This window comes from Ranitomeya imitator, chromosome 6 (assembly GCF_032444005.1).
Source record: "Ranitomeya imitator isolate aRanImi1 chromosome 6, aRanImi1.pri, whole genome shotgun sequence".
Classification (NCBI taxonomy): Eukaryota; Metazoa; Chordata; class Amphibia; order Anura; family Dendrobatidae; genus Ranitomeya; species Ranitomeya imitator.
Genome location: NC_091287.1, coordinates 284,557,802 through 284,578,157, shown reverse-complemented (window position 1 = coordinate 284,578,157; position 20,356 = coordinate 284,557,802). Strand labels below are relative to the sequence as shown.

At 44.1% G+C, this 20,356-nt stretch overlaps 1 protein-coding gene across 1 annotated transcript in view; it reads left to right on the top strand.

The window, feature by feature from the left end:
* The window catches only part of DROSHA (drosha ribonuclease III), a 300,535-nt gene that overhangs the window by 152,925 nt on the left and 127,254 nt on the right, over positions 1-20,356 (top strand). Inside the window, exon 17 of the mRNA XM_069730615.1 lies at positions 4,845-4,952. Coding sequence (XP_069586716.1) covers positions 4,845-4,952 — 108 coding nt within the window. The remainder of the gene's footprint in view (positions 1-4,844; positions 4,953-20,356) is intronic.

Below are 20,356 nucleotides of genomic sequence, written 5' to 3'. Positions count from 1 at the left end.
GGAGACCGGACCCTGAGGAAGATTGTGGAGAAGGACCGATTCCAGACCTTGGGGAACCTGAGGAAGCAGTGGACTGAGTCTGGTGTGGAAACATCCAGAGCCACCGTGCACAGGCGTGTGCAGGAAATGGGCTACAGGTGCCGCATTCCCCAGGTAAAGCCACTTTTGAACCATAAACAGCGGCAGAGGCGCCTGACCTGGGCTACAGAGAAGCAGCACTGGACTGTTGCTAAGTGGTCCCAAGTACTTTTTTCTGATGAAAGCAAATTTTGCATGTCATTCGGAAATCAAGGTGCCAGAGTCTGGAGGAAGACTGGGGAGAAGGAAATGCCAAAATGCCTGAAGTCCAGTGTCAAGTACCCACAGTCAGTGATGGTGTGGGGTGCCATGTCAGCTGCTGGTGTTGGTCCACTGTGTTTCATCAAGGGCAGGGTCAATGCAGCTAGCTATCAGGAGATTTTGGAGCACTTCATGCTTCCATCGGCTGAAATGCTTTATGGAGATGAAGATTTCATTTTTCAGCACGACCTGGCACCTGCTCACAGTGCCAAAACCACTGGTAAATGGTTTACTGACCATTGTATTACTGTGCTCAATTGGCCTGCCACCTCTCCTGACCTGAACCCCATAGAGAATCTGTGGGATATTGTGAAGAGAAAGTTGAGAGACGCAAGACCCAACACTCTGGATGAGCTTAAGGCCGCTATTGAAGCATCCTGGGCCTCCATAACATCTCAGCAGTGTCACAGGCTGATTGCCTCCATGCCACGCCGCATTGAAGCAGTCATTTCTGCCAAAGGATTCCCGACCAAGTATTGAGTGCATAACTGAACATTATTATTTGTTGTTTTTTTTGTTTGTTATTAAAAAACACTTATTTGATTGGATGGGTGAAATATGCTAATTTATTGAGACAGGTTTTTTGGGTTATCAGGAGTTGTATGCCAAAATCATCAGTATTAAAACAATAAAAGACCTGACAAATTTCAGTTGGTGGATAATGAATCTATAATATATGAAAGTTTAATTGTAATCATTACATTATGGTAAATAATGAAATTTAACACTATATGCTAATTTTTTGAGAAGGACCTGTATATGTATGGTACATAACTACGTAGGGTCTGTTCACTCTTACTCTTGGCCCCAGATTCATTGCCACTGAAGTCAATGGGAGAGCGGAGCTGCTATGACACTTCCGCTCCTCTGACAGATTCTGACAGAATCTCACCTTTCTGCGGTGCCTTCTGGGCTTCCAGGAACATCTATCTCAGCCAGCAGCACCCTGCTTCTGGTGGGCACCCACTGAGATGATAATGTATTAGATCTGACCTGCAGTCCCATGTAACTCCACAGTTAATACAGTGATTCTTTTGTGGGTACTGATAGCAGTGATGGCTCCTCTGGATCATACTGCTGCTGTTTCTGCATGCATTGTGTTGCTGTTCTGGGCTGGTGGAAGGAGTAAGGCAGAATCAGTGAGAGAGGAGAGCAGACTAGATCTATGTACTGCTGATAATGACAGACTGCTCCAAACCACAGATCTTCAGCATGTTTGCAGTTTTGCACCAGGTCAGCTGAAAATCACAAGTTGATCACATATCATGGGAACATCCTCACCTTTCACCTCAAATATCATAGATCTGAAACTTTGTGATGCTGCAATTGGCAAGTTTCCATGTGGACAATTTTCCGTGTGGGCAGTTTTCCGTGTTGGCAGTTTTCTGTGTTGGCATTTTTCCTGTGGGCAATTTTCCTGTGGGCATTTTTCAGGAAACCGTTGCTGAGACATGGCTGCCTATGCTTGCAGCATCAGAAAGCTCAGTATTCAGACTAGCATCTTGAGCAATAATCTTGCAATCTAAACATGCTGCTGATTAGCTGATGAATGAGCAAGATGATTTTTGCAGCAGTAAAATGTTATCTTTTGTGCAGCGCAGAAGATAATCGTTCTCGGCGGCACATCAGCCTCTGTAAACAGGACTCAGAGAACTAAGCTACCGTCACACATAACGATATCATTAACGATATTGTTGCTTTTAGTGACGTAGCAACGATATCGTTAACAAAATCGTTATGCGTGACAGCGACCAACGATCAGGCCCCTGCTGGGAGATTGTTGGTCGCTGGGGAATGATCAGGACTTTATTTAGTCGCTGGATCACCCGCTGACATCGCTGAATCGGCGTGTGTGACGCCGATTCAGCTATGTCTTCACTGATAACCAGGGTAAACATCGGGTTACTAAGCGCAGGGCCGCGCTTAGTAACCTGCTGTTTACCCTGGTTACCATTGTAAAAGTAAAAAAAAAAAGCACTACATACTTAAATTCCTGTCGCGTCCTTCAGTGTCCGCTTCCCTGCGTCCCCCAGTGTCAGCTCCGGCCGGCTGTAAAGCAGAGCACAGCGGTGACGTCACCGCCCTGCTTTCCGGCAAGCGCTTACACAGTGCAGGGAAGCTGATGCCGGGGGACGCGACAGGAATGTAAGTATGTAGTGTTTTGGTTTTTTTTTTAACTTTAACAATGGTAACCAGGGTAAACATCAGGTTACTAAGCGCGGCCCTGCGCTTAGTAACCCGATGTTTACCCTGGTTACCCGGGGACTTCGGCATTGTTGGTCGCTGGAGAGCTGTCTGTGTGACAGCTCTCCAGCGACCACACAACGACTTACCAACGATCACAGCCAGGTCGTATCGCTGGTCATGATCGTTGGTAAATCGTTAAGTGTAACGGTACCTCTACGGTGGCCTATGTGCACTGAATGATCTTTTACAAATCGTTCAGTGCACATTGTTTATGGCTAAATCAATTGCCAATCTGTTGTTCAGTGCTACTGCTCGGCCCGTATAAACACGTTTTTAGCCATATGTTCTTTATCCGTGAAGAGCCAACGTTCTCGGATAACGTGTTATCCAAGTGTCTTCGGTGTGTTTGACTAATATGTTCGTGTTCCCACAGCTGCATGATTTGTGGCTGTTAGACAGCAACAACACATGCAGAGATTGCCTGTTTGTTAGCGAAGACCTACATGTGTTGCAGCTGTGTAACAGCCGCACGCCCAAGACGCTCAGATAACACCCTAGCATGCTCTGATAACATGTAATCCTTCTGGAGCACACATTCCCCTGGCAAGCAGGATTTGGGAGGCAGGGGAACGTTGTGCTCCTTAAAATCAAACCAGTGATGACCCCTTTAAGACGTCAGAAAGAAAACTTTTATGTCTTATGAGAAACAGGATCGTAACAGAGTGGTATTTTATACCTCCTGATGGAAACCACAGGTGGCGGCGAAACGCACGTTGAGGTACTTTCTCTGTCTACCCATTATTCATCTTTATGGCCACAGGAAATTGTTACTATTACATATGTGTGACTGATTGACTTTATTCCTAACTTCACGTTAGTGCTGTTCATAGGCTGTTTTTGTTGTGATATTTCAGTTGTAACTACCATATTTGCATTATATTATTCCATAGAAGCCTCATTGAGATCATCATTATTTTATGATACTTTTGTGCATGTTGTATTATCAGTATTATCAGATACTTATTTTGTTAACGTCATATGTCACATGCATTTCCAGCCATTAGTAGTACGTTGATGTTTCTCCAGGACATGCGTTGTATCTAGGCTATTTAATATTAGGGCATTTAGCCTTCTGCTGCTTTTCTGGCTTTATCCCAGGTGTGTATATCCTCTGTATCCTGTTTCTTGTATTCTATATATGTGTATGGACACTAATAATAAACTTTGATATATTTCCATTCCAATCTGCTCATTTCTGCTCCTCCTACATCGCTTTTAGGTTTAGTGCATTCTTAGCCATCTGGTCTTACCTGTTAGTCCTTCAGTAGCACACATTTCCCTGGCAAGCAGGAGGCAGGGGAGTGTTGCGCTCCTGATAATCAATCTTGAGACAGTCCCTTTAAGAAAGAACAGAAAATAAACCCTTTTCTGTCTTGTGAGATACAGGACCTTAACAGAGCGGTATCTTATTTTCTACCATAATTATGATTGAGGTGTTTCCCGTTCTGATTCCCTTCATCTTAGACTCCAGCGTGGAGCTTCTTTGCAGCGTGTCGGTAGTGTTAACCAGTGAAACGCCATGCCAGTCACTGTTATTTCTTCTGAGGTGGCACCTCACCGTCTTCCCTGTAATAACAGCCTTGACTTGAGCGCTGTCAGTACGCTGACCAGAAAACCAATGTTTTATTCAGCTGCCTGAAGTTGAGTAACAAATGCTGATCTGCCGTAACACGGGGCTTCTTCTGATGAATTTCTCCGATGTGCCCTGGTAACGTTCCAAAAGACCAGCTAATCTCACTTCAGTCACCTTATTCAGGTCTGATTACCATCAAGCCTAATACTGGAGCAGTCAGTCCTGTACCTACAGAGCCGATGTGTGGCCAAACCGGCATATTTGGGGGCATATATTAAATATCTCTTCTCCCTTGATCACTTTGGCCGGGTCATACAAATTCTGCCTACCAGGGCCTCGGGTGACATGATCATGACCATGCCATCTGTCTAGGCTTCTCTCTGGCGTTACTGTTGTATACTCCATCATTGTAATTCTAATCGCATTCCATGGTATAAGAGAAGCTAGCATCGCCTGTTTAAAAAAAAATCCAATTTTTTAGAAGTGCGAATACAACTGCAAGCTGCTATGTATCTTTTATGTAGACAAGTTTCAAGGGCTTGGACTCTCCAAAAGCAATCTAACATGTCCTCTCAGTCGCCGGCACTAATAATTGTCTGCCATTCTGCAGATGCCATTGTTATTCTGGTAGGGACTTTTTTAATCTCTAATGGTTTAATACATTTTTTTTTCTTCTTTTTGTTAGCATGCAATGATGCTGCCAGTGCTGACCCATCACATTCGCTATCATAAATGCCTCATGCATCTAGATAGACTAATTGGATATGTGTTTAAGGAGCGCTGCTTGTTGCAGGTGAGTCAATACAATATGTCGTGTTCCTGTTCATTCTTACAAGTGTTATATTTTGAGATGATAAATTGCTGGAGCAAGTATATCACATTTCTTACCAAACCATATCGCACTGTAGTCTTTGATTTGTTTCTTGGTTTGTATTTTTGTATACAGGAAACCAAGTTTTAATATCTGATTATATGTAGTAATTATCAGTCCAAAAAAACTTTAAAGGGAACTTGTCACTTGATTCATGTTGCCCAAACTTCGGGCAGCATGAACCAGAGCCTGACTACATGTTAGCAGCCATTTGTCTGAAATGCTCCATCATTTAAGAGAAAATGCATTTAGAAAAACTGACCAGGGACCAGCAGGTGGTGCTACTAGTCCAGCCCCTGACCATCTTCTCCCAGTGTTGCTACAGGCGACACACAAGTTAGAGACCTGCCAATCACCTGCGGCAGCGCTGGGAGGAGCCTGCCAGGGACGGAGCCATACTAGTCACGTCTTTGGCTATGGTCTCCAGCCGGATACTTGAACTATATTTTCTCTAAAAAGTCATAGCATTTTAGGGAAAATATACCTACCGTAGAGCCAATCGCCCTGCTGCGGTTTGGGCAGCATGAATCAAGTCACTGGTTCCATATAATGGATTTCTCCACTGCTAAGCAAGTCAGTACTGTGTCCCCCATAGGTTTTCTGGCATCAACATCTTGTGAGACCCATCATGTGAGCACTGCAGCCAGTCAGCGGATACTGATCAGCTGCAGCCTTCTCATTACATCTAAATAGGAAGCCGCTGGTTGGACTGAAAGTGAAAGCAATCAGAGAGGATCTCGTACTAACTTGTACATCAAAACACATTCAATTGTTTAGTAGCGGAGAACCCATTTTAAAGCAGTGTTCACATCACGTTAAAACATTTTTTCAATTTTACAAAAAAATTTCAGTGCTTATGTGTCTTTATACAAAAATAGTTTTTTTTTTACATTACAGGGTATAAAATAAGTGTTACACATGTTATTGGTTAGTGCTGAGAATGTGCACTAGGTTTCAGTCTGCAATCTTCAAAAGATGTGTCCCTCTCAGGAACACATGATGGACTTGAGATCGTTGTGTCCTGTATGATGGATCTAACAATTTATCAATTCATTCTGTAAATAAGCAAAATCGCGGCCTGGCACTGCCCAATGCATGGTTATATTACCTGGCGGCTCAATGCCAACTTATTAAGGGATGGAAAGAAAGTGACACGGGCAGTTCGGTCTGTAAAATTATTCAAACACTGTGGGACAGGGGCCCCTTGTGGAAAGTTTAGAGGCAGGCAGGTTTGGGGGTCTCTCGGTACCGGTATATCCAACATTGGACTTAAATTCCAAGGTTAGGCTTAAAAACAAACCAATAAAAGAGAGGTTGATCACTTTTCAATGTACACACCTATTTGGAGTAATGACTTACACTCAGAATTTGCCAAAATAACTGATTTCGGGAACGGGAAGAGTATGGGTATACAGTACGTTCACCAGGTGGTCGGCAGTGAGGGGATTAAATCCTTTGACTGTCTGCAAAACGAGTTCCATCTACCTGATAGTTGCTTCTTTCAATACTTTCAATTCAAACACGCCTATAGAGCCCAATGTAAAGTGCAAGAAGTTAAAACTCATAGAGCTGTGGTATTGGACACTATTTGCTCAGAGGGAGCCACGAAGGGGGTAATTATAATGACCTCTTTGTCTTCCTTAAGAAATTCCCTCTGTTGGTTAAACAGAAATGGGAGACGGAGATTTGTGTTATCACAGATGATGCGTGGGCTTCGGGGCTGGAATACGTACCCAATCTTTTGCTTAGTGAGCCCAAACGACTCTCGCTGCTCTATGACATTCACAGAGTACACAGATCACCTAAAATAATGTTTAAAATATGTCTTAGAAATGATTCTGGATGCCCGAGGTGCGCCCAACAGGAAGCAGGACTATTGCACATGTTGTGGTCATGCCCGCGTCTGCACTCATATTGGGGAGCAGTTTTGGGCCATATAGAATCATCCTATGGGTGCGCAGTGAGTAGAAATCCTCTCACCTTCATAGTGGGATGACTGTGTGCTGTTGAGACTGGGAAACTTGCCATAGCTCGATTACTACTCCTGGCTAGAAAACTGATTACTGATGGGAACAAAGTAACATACTTAGCTGTTATCAGAACCCATCACCCTCGCTCCCCAACATGCGTTTCGCCCTTCTTCATCAGGGGGCGTGGCTAGTTACCAGTGATGTGATCTACTTCATCAAGAGGAGGAAAAAATATTTGAAGTATAACACAAACAATATTTCTCACATTAGGAAAAAAAGAATCTGCATTCTGCTCTTCATCTGATTATATATATATATATATATATATATATATATATATATACATATATATATATATATATATATATATATATATATATATATATATATATATATATATATATATATATATTATATATATATATATACAGTGGGGCAAAAAAGTATTTAGTCAGTCAGCAATAGTGCAAGTTCCACCACTTAAAAAGATGAGAGGCGTCTGTAATTTACATCATAGGTAGACCTCAACTATGGGAGACAAACTGAGAAAAAAAAATCCAGAAAATCACATTGTCTGTCTGTTTTTTTAACAATTTTTTTGCATATTATGGTGGAAAATAAGTATTTGGTCAGAAACAAAATTTCATCTCAATACTTTGTAATATATCCTTTGTTGGCAATGACAGAGGTCAAACGTTTTCTGTAAGTCTTCACAAGGTTGCCACACACTGTTGTTGGTATGTTGGCCCATTCCTCCATGCAGATCTCCTCTAGAGCAGTGATGTTTTTGGCTTTTCGCTTGGCAACACGGACTTTCAACTCCCTCCAAAGGTTTTCTATAGGGTTGAGATCTGGAGACTGGCTAGGCCACTCCAGGACCTTGAAATGCTTCTTACGAAGCCACTCCTTCGTTGCCCTGGCGGTGTGCTTTGGATCATTGTCATGTTGAAAGACCCAGCCACGTTTCATCTTCAATGCCCTTGCTGATGGAAGGAGGTTTGCACTCAAAATCTCACGATACATGGCCCCATTCATTCTTTCATGTACCCGGATCAGTCGTCCTGGCCCCTTTGCAGAGAAACAGCCCCAAAGCATGATGTTTCCACCACCATGCTTTACAGTAGGTATGGTGTTTGATGGATGCAACTCAGTATTCTTTTTCCTCCAAACACGACAAGTTGTGTTTCTACCAAACAGTTCCAGTTTGGTTTCATCAGACCATAGGACATTCTCCCAAAACTCCTCTGGATCATCCAAATGCTCTCTAGCAAACTTCAGACGGGCCCGGACATGTACTGGCTTAAGCAGTGGGACACATCTGGCACTGCAGGATCTGAGTCCATGGTGGCGTAGTGTGTTACTTATGGTAGGCCTTGTTACATTGGTCCCAGCTCTCTGCAGTTCATTCATTAGGTCCCCCCGCGTGGTTCTGGGATTTTTGCTCACCGTTCTTGTGATCATTCTGACCCCACGGGGTGGGATTTTGCGTGGAGCCCCAGATCGAGGGAGATTATCAGTGGTCTTGTATGTCTTCCATTTTCTAATTATTGCTCCCACTGTTGATTTCTTCACTCCAAGCTGGCTGGCTATTGCAGATTCAGTCTTCCCAGCCTGGTGCAGGGCTACAATTTTGTTTCTGGTGTCCTTTGACAGCTCTTTGGTCTTCACCATAGTGGAGTTTGGAGTCAGACTGTTTGAGGGTGTGCACAGGTGTCTTTTTATACTGATAACAAGTTTAAACAGGTGCCATTACTACAGGTAATGAGTGGAGGAAAGAGGAGACTCTTAAAGAAGAAGTTACAGGTCTGTGAGAGCCAGAAATCTTGATTGTTTGTTTCTGACCAAATACTTATTTTCCACCATAATATGCAAATAAATTGTTAAAAAAAACAGACAATCTGATTTTCTGGATTTTTTTTTCTCAGTTTGTCTCCCATAGTTGAGGTCTACCTATGATGTAAATTACAGACGCCTCTCATCTTTTTAAGTGGTGGAACTTGCACTATTGCTGACTGACTAAATACTTTTTTGCCCCACTGTATATATATATATATATATATATATATATATATATATATATATATATATATATATATATATATATATATATATACACTGTATATATTTTGTGCTAATTTTGCCAAGATGACCTTATCCATCCGATTCTCTACAGTTTACAGACGTCTCTGCATTACTACTTTGTGAGCAAGGCACACTTGGCGCAGACATTCCACAAGGGAGGGCACTATTCGTTTCCTATAACCTGGGTGCAGTGAAGAGACTCGCTCTCCACCTGACCTCTCGCCAGGATGACCTGCATCTTATCCTGCTAAACAGGGCAAACCATCTGGGTGTTACGAGAACTGATCAATATACTGTCAATTGTCGCTCATTGGAGATCCATTTACATTCGGCAATCATCTACATGTACAAACCGCATGTTCTTGATCGATCACTGCAGATATGAGAGGATGTGCAGCCAATACATGATGATTGTGTCCAACATCAAACTAGCATCAGCGGACAAGTTCTTGTATGCTGTCTCATAAGCGGACCACTGGGCATGTGCTCGCTTGGCGCAGTCAAGAACCAAGATGCCTATGAAAGTTTGCTTGGCGATCATCAACCCTTGTGGATCTTGTCTGTCCGTGACTAAAACTGAAAAGCGTGACTTTATCACCACTCAGTGTGGACTATTAGACTCACAACCTGCTTACCCCATATTTTTCTAGTAAAACATGTATCCAAGGCCGGGTTCAGATAGGCAGATTTTTGACCATTGTGTTATCGGTATTCTCAGAGGGTATCACACCTATCCAATAGGAACCTATGTGACTGTGTATCCATACGAGTGTCCGCTCAGTCCTTTTGTTCATGTGACAAAAGTTGCCACTGTGCCCTAGTCCATTTTATAGATCAGACTATAGCAGCTTCTGCACTTGTCTACTATGCATTGTTTTTCATCTAAATGTCTTCATAATCCCATATGTAGTCCTGAGCTGAAAAGTCCTAAAATCTGCTCAACAGTATGTAGACAAATGGCAAGAATACCCTGGTTGTAAGCGTAGAATTGCAGGTATACCCGGTGTTTTATAATTTTAGAAAGCCATTTCCAGTGGTTGTATTTTCGCAAAGCTAAAATGTAGTAAACTTTAAGATGGCAATATCCTGGGGAACAAGACTTTTGATTTGACCTAGGAGGACTCATTGGTTGACATTTTTCTTTTCATGTAACTTTTATGCACAAACTTTTGGGCAAGTTCCTTTGTGCTACCCTTTGCTTCGCAGACCTTGCCTCTTTGTATGTGGGCCATGATATTGCTGTCATATTTTCCACCTTTCATGATCTGTCATATGGTTTGCCATTTCCCTTAATGGTGGTCTTACATCATCATCTCACTTTCTCACCATTTCACAAAACATTCGTATTGTCGTCACCACCATACAAGAACATGGCCAATACAGATTAATCCATTTCCTGGCCAAACAGTGTTTCAGAACATTAATCCTCCATACAGAGAAAGCTGTGAGTAAATCCTTCACTGTCAGCAGACCTGCAAGGCACAAACAAACCCCTTTGCTCTCCAGAAAAAGATTGAATCCCTTTTCTTGCAGACAAGCACACATTGGACCTGTCCTCCTTCAAATGTAAACAGCTTATTAATCCTTCAGATACCTAAAAGATATTAACCCTTGCTTCCGAGCTTGTGCTACTGTTTAGCATCTATTAAACTATTCCCTTATTTTTTTTTCCTGCCATTGCTCATGTGTGTGAAACGGTGATTCTTAAATGCATCCTGCCAAACTGTCAAGGGTTTATTTTCCATTTGACTGGCACTAGACAAGCATGTCAGCTTCCTGGAGTGGGACATGACTGTAATACTCGGATGATGTGTCTAGAACCCAGAGCGGAGGCAAATTAAAAGGCCATTGTTGCTTTGTGCTCAATGGCTTGTAACGTATTAGCGATTCCTCTCCCTCCCCTCCCAAGGTAATACTGCTAGTAAGAAGTGGAGTCTTATTTTGCTATGGATGTGGCCAGGTTAGAAGTGATTAGGACAAAATCTTGTTCTTCTTCCTATATGTGAGCAGTAATCTGCTGGCCGCATTTGTGAAATACAAACTTTCTGATCTTTCCTATTTCTATGAGCATTGTGTTCTTAGCTTATGTCGCTAGAATAGTCATGCTTTGGAGGAATTTCACAATTTTAATGCAACATTTGGTTGCATATTAGACCCTAGACTAGCACTCAACTGGATATATTGGGAAAGAGCTGCACACCATTTTTAGCCGGGATCAAGTAAAGTTGCAACATATTTTTTATATGTGAAGCTTAATCTGGTTTGGGTGTGTTTTTGGCCAAATACCTAAGGATGGTGCACAGGATACAGTCATAAAAGAAACCCGATTATGATACAATTCATGAGTCCACCATATGACCTGAAGGGTATCGATCAACAATCTTGTTTTAATTCATATTAAATATGTCCATTTGGGTTTTGCTTCTTCAACTCTGTTGCTCAAGGTGTAATAATGTTTCTCCTTTCCTGATGTCAGCTTGAACAGGAAAGCTTAAGTGGACTTGGCTTCAATAGAGGAGAAAACAGAAGTTGCTCTCTCGTTCTTCATGTTGAGCAGATGTCTGGGGCGCTATTATCCTAAGAAGCCAGGTGCAGCGTATGATATGCTGCGTATGCTATTTGAGGACTCCATGTCATATTAACACTGCTAGTTCAGCTTTCAGGTGTCAACAAAATATGCCAATGTATAGCAGATGTGGGTCCCAACAGTGGCATTGGAATCTTTCTTGAGAGTGGGGATCCATTGTGAGTAGAGAGGTAGTTACAAAGCAGAGGTGCACATCAGGGTGCTGTTTTTAAGACCGATGCATGTCCCATTGGTGGGACCCAGATCTGTTATACAAGTAGAATTTGCCCCTAAAAAGTGTATGAATGTTTCCTTTCTAGCCTTTACTGCTTTATAAAAGTATCATGGAGTTTCCTCCCATCTTAATCTTTAAGGGCAGCATGGTGGCTTAGTGGCTAGCACTGTTGCTTTGCATATGTGGAGCCCCGGGTTCAAACCTCACCAAAGACCACATCTGCAAGGAGTTTGTATGTTCTCCCCGTGTTTTTGTGACTTTCCACCATGTTCCTCCCACACTTAACACTCTGTAGACGTAGTGATAGGGAGTTTGGATTGTGAGCCCAATTTCGGACAGTGATGATATGTGTAAACTGCAGTGCAAAATAATGGCGCTACGTAAGCGAGTACTGTAAATTAAACTCTAATGATTCTCAAAATCGGCTACTATGTTTAATGACCTCCTTCAGGATTACGCAACATAAAGTTGTTCTCTCTTTTAGACAACCTATGTTCAAATTCCCTACTGAAAAAGTTAGAACTTATAGAGGGAGGTTCCTCAAATTAATGGTTATTATTGATTACCCAGTACAAAGACCAACATATTTCACTTTGCAGGATGTACTGCATAAAAAGCTTATTGATTTTTAGTTGGCATCATTTAAAGGGAACCGGTCTTTAGATTTATGCTGCCCCAGCCACTGGCACTATGAATCAACTTGACTGCATGATTGCAGCTAGGTACGTTTTACTCGGAACCACTGCAGTGTTTCAAAGAGAACAGTTTTGAAAAGTTTAGTGCAGTACAGTCCCCGTTGGGCTTTCCCTGCCCTCGATTACACTTTCTTTGCCCTGCTCCAGCTGTTTGAAAGATCTTTCTGTATGTAGGCACATGGGAGAGATCTGTCGATCAACCTGAGTGAAGCTGGACTTCCTGTAGCCCTCGTCCGGATTTTCAAACCGTTTTTGATTCCAGGTGACTTTGGTTTGGGCTGCATATATCTAGTGATAGGTTCACTTTAAAGTAGTTTTCTAGTTTTCTATCTTTTAAAGCTAAGGGATACCCTTCAGATGGCCTTTGTTGGTTACTAGTTAGAAGGTTGTATAGTCGGTAGTGGCAGTGCCTGGCCTTATGGCTATAGGCCATTCGAATGACTGGAGCTGAGCAGCCTCAACTTAGCATGGCGTTGTGCCGCATGGAGCGATGCAAAGAAGAGTACTCGATGCTGTCTTGTGAGCTGAAGCCCCTTCAGTTTACTGGCAAGGAGTGCCATGTGTATGATTACTCAAATATTGATAACCTACCCTACCCTAACAACCCTTTAGACCCCTTTAACACTTTAACTTAATTTCCACCTGCCGATTCTGCAGGTATTTCCAGGATTCCTACTGATCCCAGCTAATCACTGAGGGTCAGGCTGCCGGGCACCCTGTGATCCACTTATGGTTCAGGCACTGTAAAATTGTAATATTCTTTAATCTGTCGTGAGTTGTGACCAAATTCATGCTACCTCTCTTACCCCTTCTACATGTGTCTAAACCTATACATGCCTATATTTTATGCATAAACCTGAATCCTATGGCTATTCCTGTTCATCCGTTATAGAACATAGAATACATACAGTTTTCAGAGAATATGAATGATAACATCAAAACTTTTTCCTCCACTCATGGTTAGTGGTTGGGTGAAGCCATTTATTGTCAAACTACTGTGTTTTCTCTTTTTAAAGCAACAATTCTGCAGGGGTATGTAAACTTTTGAGCATGGCTGTAATTCTCCTTCCCTTGTATATTTCCTTAAGGACTTCAATTATCTCCAGTGACTGCCAAGACATTGTAAAATGCCAAACGCGGCTAATCTTTGATAATTTTAAAACCAATGCATTAAGGCAGAAAAGTAATTTTTCATTTCCAACTTGAGAGATGAAATACATTTATCTTGTCAAGTCTACAAAATGCTAGACAGGGAGCGTGCACCAGATTCTATCTGCTGTCTCACACAAGGCTAAGTACTAATCAAATTAACCTATTCTCTGCCTCAAGTGTCCCGGGTACTTGTATGAATAGCAAATGTACATTTACTGCTAATCCATTGATTAAGGTTGGACTTCGGCACTTAAACCTGAAATAAGAGAAAAATGTGTGACAATGAAATGTTCCAGTGCATGCTCTATAAAGAACCACACGCACTCTCCAAATATCACAACTCTACTTACTATAGCTGAAGAATTCTTTATGGGGGTTGGCAGGGCAGAATAAAAGCTTGCCCAGGGGTCTGAATGTATAGCAACGAATACCCCCACCATCAACCAACTGGATCCAGCACAGGCCACTCCATTCAGGGAGTGGAAACATCTCGCTTCAAGCCAGCCAATCGACTGTTATGGCCTGTGATCGCCTACAGCAAGGAGATGACAGGAGCAGCGAGCCATCTAATTAGTTTTCCTGATGATGTGCTGTTAAATCATCTGACTACTGCAGCTAATCAAGAATCCAGGGATTCAAGCTTCAGGAGGCTAATTTGCATATTCCAGGTGCCTTCTGGGAGAAGCGAAGTCTCCCTAAGCTAGAAGATCGTTGGGTACAGCCGGGACCAGCTGCTTCGAAAGCATCACCAAACCAGGGATTCAAGCTTCAGGAGGCTAATTTGCATATTCCAGGTGCCTTCTGGGAGAAGCGAAGTCTCCCTAAGCTAGAAGATCGTTGGGTACAGCCGGGACCAGCTGCTTCGAAAGCATCACCAAACCAGGGATTCAAGCTTCAGGAGGCTAATTTGCATATTCCAGGTGCCTTCTGGGAGAAGCGAAGTCTCCCTAAGCTAGAAGATCGTTGGGTACAGCCGGGACCAGCTGCTTCGAAAGCATCACCAAACCAGGGATTCAAGCTTCAGGAGGCTAATTTGCATATTCCAGGTGCCTTCTGGGAGAAGCGAAGTCTCCCTAAGCTAGAAGATCGTTGGGTACAGCCGGGACCAGCTGCTTCGAAAGCATCACCAAACCAGGGATTCAAGCTTCAGGAGGCTAATTTGCATATTCCAGGTGCCTTCTGGGAGAAGCGAAGTCTCCCTAAGCTAGAAGATTGTTGGGTACAGCCGGGACCAGCTGCTTCGAAAGCATCACCAAACCAGGGATTCAAGCTTCAGGAGGCTAATTTGCATATTCCAGGTGCCTTCTGGGAGAAGCGAAGTCTCCCTAAGCTAGAAGATCGTTGGGTACAGCCGGGACCAGCTGCTTCGAAAGCATCACCAAACCAGGGATTCAAGCTTCAGGAGGCTAATTTGCATATTCCAGGTGCCTTCTGGGAGAAGCGAAGTCTCCCTAAGCTAGAAGATCGTTGGGTACAGCCGGGACCAGCTGCTTCGAAAGCATCACCAAACCAGGGATTCAAGCTTCAGGAGGCTAATTTGCATATTCCAGGTGCCTTCTGGGAGAAGCGAAGTCTCCCTAAGCTAGAAGATCGTTGGGTACAGCCGGGACCAGCTGCTTCGAAAGCATCACCAAACCAGGGATTCAAGCTTCAGGAGGCTAATTTGCATATTCCAGGTGCCTTCTGGGAGAAGCGAAGTCTCCCTAAGCTAGAAGATCGTTGGGTACAGCCGGGACCAGCTGCTTCGAAAGCATCACCAAACCAGGGATTCAAGCTTCAGGAGGCTAATTTGCATATTCCAGGTGCCTTCTGGGAGAAGCGAAGTCTCCCTAAGCTAGAAGATCGTTGGGTACAGCCGGGACCAGCTGCTTCGAAAGCATCACCAAACCAGGGATTCAAGCTTCAGGAGGCTAATTTGCATATTCCAGGTGCCTTCTGGGAGAAGCGAAGTCTCCCTAAGCTAGAAGATCGTTGGGTACAGCCGGGACCAGCTGCTTCGAAAGCATCACCAAACCAGGGATTCAAGCTTCAGGAGGCTAATTTGCATATTCCAGGTGCCTTCTGGGAGAAGCGAAGTCTCCCTAAGCTAGAAGATCGTTGGGTACAGCCGGGACCAGCTGCTTCGAAAGCATCACCAAACCAGGGATTCAAGCTTCAGGAGGCTAATTTGCATATTCCAGGTGCCTTCTGGGAGAAGCGAAGTCTCCCTAAGCTAGAAGATTGTTGGGTACAGCCGGGACCAGCTGCTTCGAAAGCATCACCAAACCAGGGATTCAAGCTTCAGGAGGCTAATTTGCATATTCCAGGTGCCTTCTGGGAGAAGCGAAGTCTCCCTAAGCTAGAAGATCGTTGGGTACAGCCGGGACCAGCTGCTTCGAAAGCATCACCAAACCAGGGATTCAAGCTTCAGGAGGCTAATTTGCATATTCCAGGTGCCTTCTGGGAGAAGCGAAGTCTCCCTAAGCTAGAAGATCGTTGGGTACAGCCGGGACCAGCTGCTTCGAAAGCATCACCAAACCAGGGATTCAAGCTTCAGGAGGCTAATTTGCATATTCCAGGTGCCTTCTGGGAGAAGCGAAGTCTCCCTAAGCTAGAAGATCGTTGGGTACAGCCGGGACCAGCTGCTTCGAAAGCATCACCAAACCAGGGATTCAAGCTTCAGGAGGCTAATTTGCATATTCCAGGTGCCTTCTGGGAGAAGCGAAGTCTCCCTAAGCTAGAAGATCGTTGGGTACAGCCGGGACCAGCTGCTTCGAAAGCATCACCAAACCAGGGATTCAAGCTTCAGGAGGCTAATTTGCATATTCCAGGTGCCTTCTGGGAGAAGCGAAGTCTCCCTAAGCTAGAAGATCGTTGGGTACAGCCGGGACCAGCTGCTTCGAAAGCATCACCAAACCAGGGATTCAAGCTTCAGGAGGCTAATTTGCATATTCCAGGTGCCTTCTGGGAGAAGCGAAGTCTCCCTAAGCTAGAAGATCGTTGGGTACAGCCGGGACCAGCTGCTTCGAAAGCATCACCAAACCAGGGATTCAAGCTTCAGGAGGCTAATTTGCATATTCCAGGTGCCTTCTGGGAGAAGCGAAGTCTCCCTAAGCTAGAAGATCGTTGGGTACAGCCGGGACCAGCTGCTTCGAAAGCATCACCAAACCAGGGATTCAAGCTTCAGGAGGCTAATTTGCATATTCCAGGTGCCTTCTGGGAGAAGCGAAGTCTCTCCCTAAGCTAGAAGATCGTTGGGTACAGCCGGGACCAGCTGCTTCGAAAGCATCACCAAACCAGGGATTCAAGCTTCAGGAGGCTAATTTGCATATTCCAGGTGCCTTCTGGGAGAAGCGAAGTCTCCCTAAGCTAGAAGATCGTTGGGTACAGCCGGGACCAGCTGCTTCGAAAGCATCACCAAACCAGGGATTCAAGCTTCAGGAGGCTAATTTGCATATTCCAGGTGCCTTCTGGGAGAAGCGAAGTCTCCCTAAGCTAGAAGATCGTTGGGTACAGCCGGGACCAGCTGCTTCGAAAGCATCACCAAACCAGGGATTCAAGCTTCAGGAGGCTAATTTGCATATTCCAGGTGCCTTCTGGGAGAAGCGAAGTCTCCCTAAGCTAGAAGATCGTTGGGTACAGCCGGGACCAGCTGCTTCGAAAGCATCACCAAACCAGGGATTCAAGCTTCAGGAGGCTAATTTGCATATTCCAGGTGCCTTCTGGGAGAAGCGAAGTCTCCCTAAGCTAGAAGATCGTTGGGTACAGCCGGGACCAGCTGCTTCGAAAGCATCACCAAACCAGGGATTCAAGCTTCAGGAGGCTAATTTGCATATTCCAGGTGCCTTCTGGGAGAAGCGAAGTCTCCCTAAGCTAGAAGATCGTTGGGTACAGCCGGGACCAGCTGCTTCGAAAGCATCACCAAACCAGGGATTCAAGCTTCAGGAGGCTAATTTGCATATTCCAGGTGCCTTCTGGGAGAAGCGAAGTCTCCCTAAGCTAGAAGATCGTTGGGTACAGCCGGGACCAGCTGCTTCGAAAGCATCACCAAACCAGGGATTCAAGCTTCAGGAGGCTAATTTGCATATTCCAGGTGCCTTCTGGGAGAAGCGAAGTCTCCCTAAGCTAGAAGATCGTTGGGTACAGCCGGGACCAGCTGCTTCGAAAGCATCACCAAACCAGGGATTCAAGCTTCAGGAGGCTAATTTGCATATTCCAGGTGCCTTCTGGGAGAAGCGAAGTCTCCCTAAGCTAGAAGATCGTTGGGTACAGCCGGGACCAGCTGCTTTGAAAGCATCACCAAACCAGGGATTCAAGCTTCAGGAGGCTAATTTGCATATTCCAGGTGCCTTCTGGGAGAAGCGAAGTCTCCCTAAGCTAGAAGATCGTTGGGTACAGCCGGGATCAGCTGCTTCGAAAGCATCACCAAACCGCGCGCCGAATTTTTGCCTGTAGGACATTATTGCAAGAGAGCTTGGCTCAGTAGATTACACAAGAAGGAAAACACACAGCAAGTCAGCAGGATCTAGGAGCAACATGGCAGATGTGACAACCTACATGGTGAGCTGCAGCATGTGCTACATGTTCACAGATCGACCAGAAGAAGAATCCAATTTCACCTGTCAGAAGTGTAGACTAGTGGCCCTTTTAGAAGAAAAGGTGCGGGGTCTGGAAGAAAGAATAGCAACTTTGAAACTCATCAAAGAGAATGAAGACTTTCTAGACAGAACAGAAGCATCTCTACTGGTCACAGAAGGTGAAAAAAGTGTCAGAGAACCTCCAAAAGCAGATGAGTGGAAGCATGTGACCAAAAGAAGCAAGAAGACCATGGAGAAATCACCAACCACACAACTGAAGAACCGATATCAAATCTTTGTAGAGGATGAAGATGGCACACCTAAGAATGAAGCAATACCAGCAAGCAAAAAAGAAAAGGGCACACAGCAACAAGTGACAGCAAAAAGTACAGCCAAGAAGCAACGAAGAGTGGTGGTGGTGGGAGACTCACTACTGAGAGGCACAGAAGCAGCCATCTGCAGACCGGACATAACTGCAAGAGAAGTATGCTGCCTTCCAGGTGCGATGATCAAGGATGTGACCGATAGGATACCAAAGCTCTTCAGCTCCAAGGACGTCCACCCATTTCTTCTGATACATGTTGGCACCAATGACACGGCAAGGAAGGACCTACCGACAATCTGCAAGGACTTTGAAGAGTTGGGGAAGAAAGTAAAGGAACTGGATGCACAGGTAGTTTTTTCTTCTATCCTTCCAGTAGACGGGCATGGCACCAGGAGATGGAACAGGATCCTTGATGCAAACAACTGGCTAAGACGATGGTGCAGACAACAAGGATTTGGATTCCTGGACCACGGTGTGAATTACTGGTATGATGGACTCCTCGCCAGAGACGGACTACACCTCAACAAACCTGGGAAACACACATTCGCCAGAAGACTCGCTACACTCATCAGGAGGGCGTTAAACTAGAAGAAGAGGGGACGGGAAGAAAAGCATTAGACTCGAACAAAGACGACCCAGGAAAACATACTCAGAAGGGAGGTAAGAACATTTCTAAAACAATCCACAGTGAGGAGATTGGAACAAAACAAAATCCTCTAAACTGCATGCTCGCAAACGCCAGAAGCCTGACAAACAAGATGGAAGAACTAGAAGCAGAAATATCTACAGGTAACTTTGACATAGTGGGAATAACCGAGACATGGTTAGATGAAAGCTATGACTGGGCAGTTAACTTACAGGGTTACAGTCTGTTTAGAAAGGATCGTAAAAATCGGAGAGGAGGAGGGGTTTGTCTCTATGTAAAGTCTTGTCTAAAGTCCACTTTAAGGGAGGATATTAGCGAAGGGAATGAGGATGTCGAGTCCATATGGGTTGAAATTCATGGAGGGAAAAATGGTAACAAAATTCTCATTGGGGTCTGTTACAAACCCCCAAATATAACAGAAAGCATGGAAAGTCTACTTCTAAAGCAGATAGATGAAGCTGCAACCCATAATGAGGTCCTGGTTATGGGGGACTTTAACTACCCGGATATTAACTGGGAAACAGAAACCTGTGAAACCCATAAAGGCAACAGGTTTCTGCTAATAACTAAGAAAAATTATCTTTCACAATTGGTGCAGAATCCAACCAGAGGAGCAGCACTTTTAGACCTAATACTATCTAATAGACCTGACAGAATAACAAATCTGCAGGTGGTTGGGCATTTAGGAAATAGCGACCACAATATTGTGCAGTTTCACCTGTCTTTCACTAGGGGGACTTGTCAGGGAGTCACAAAAACATTGAACTTTAGGAAGGCAAAGTTTGAACAGCTTAGAGATGCCCTTAATCTGGTAGACTGGGACAATATCCTCAGAAATGAGAATACAGATAATAAATGGGAAATGTTTAAGAACATCCTAAATAGGCAGTGTAAGCGGTTTATACCTTGTGGGAATAAAAGGACTAGAAATAGGAAAAACCCAATGTGGCTAAACAAAGAAGTAAGACAGGCAATTAACAGTAAAAAGAAAGCATTTGCACTACTAAAGCAGGATGGCACCATTGAAGCTCTAAAAAACTATAGGGAGAAAAATACTTTATCTAAAAAACTAATTAAAGCTGCCAAAAAGGAAACAGAG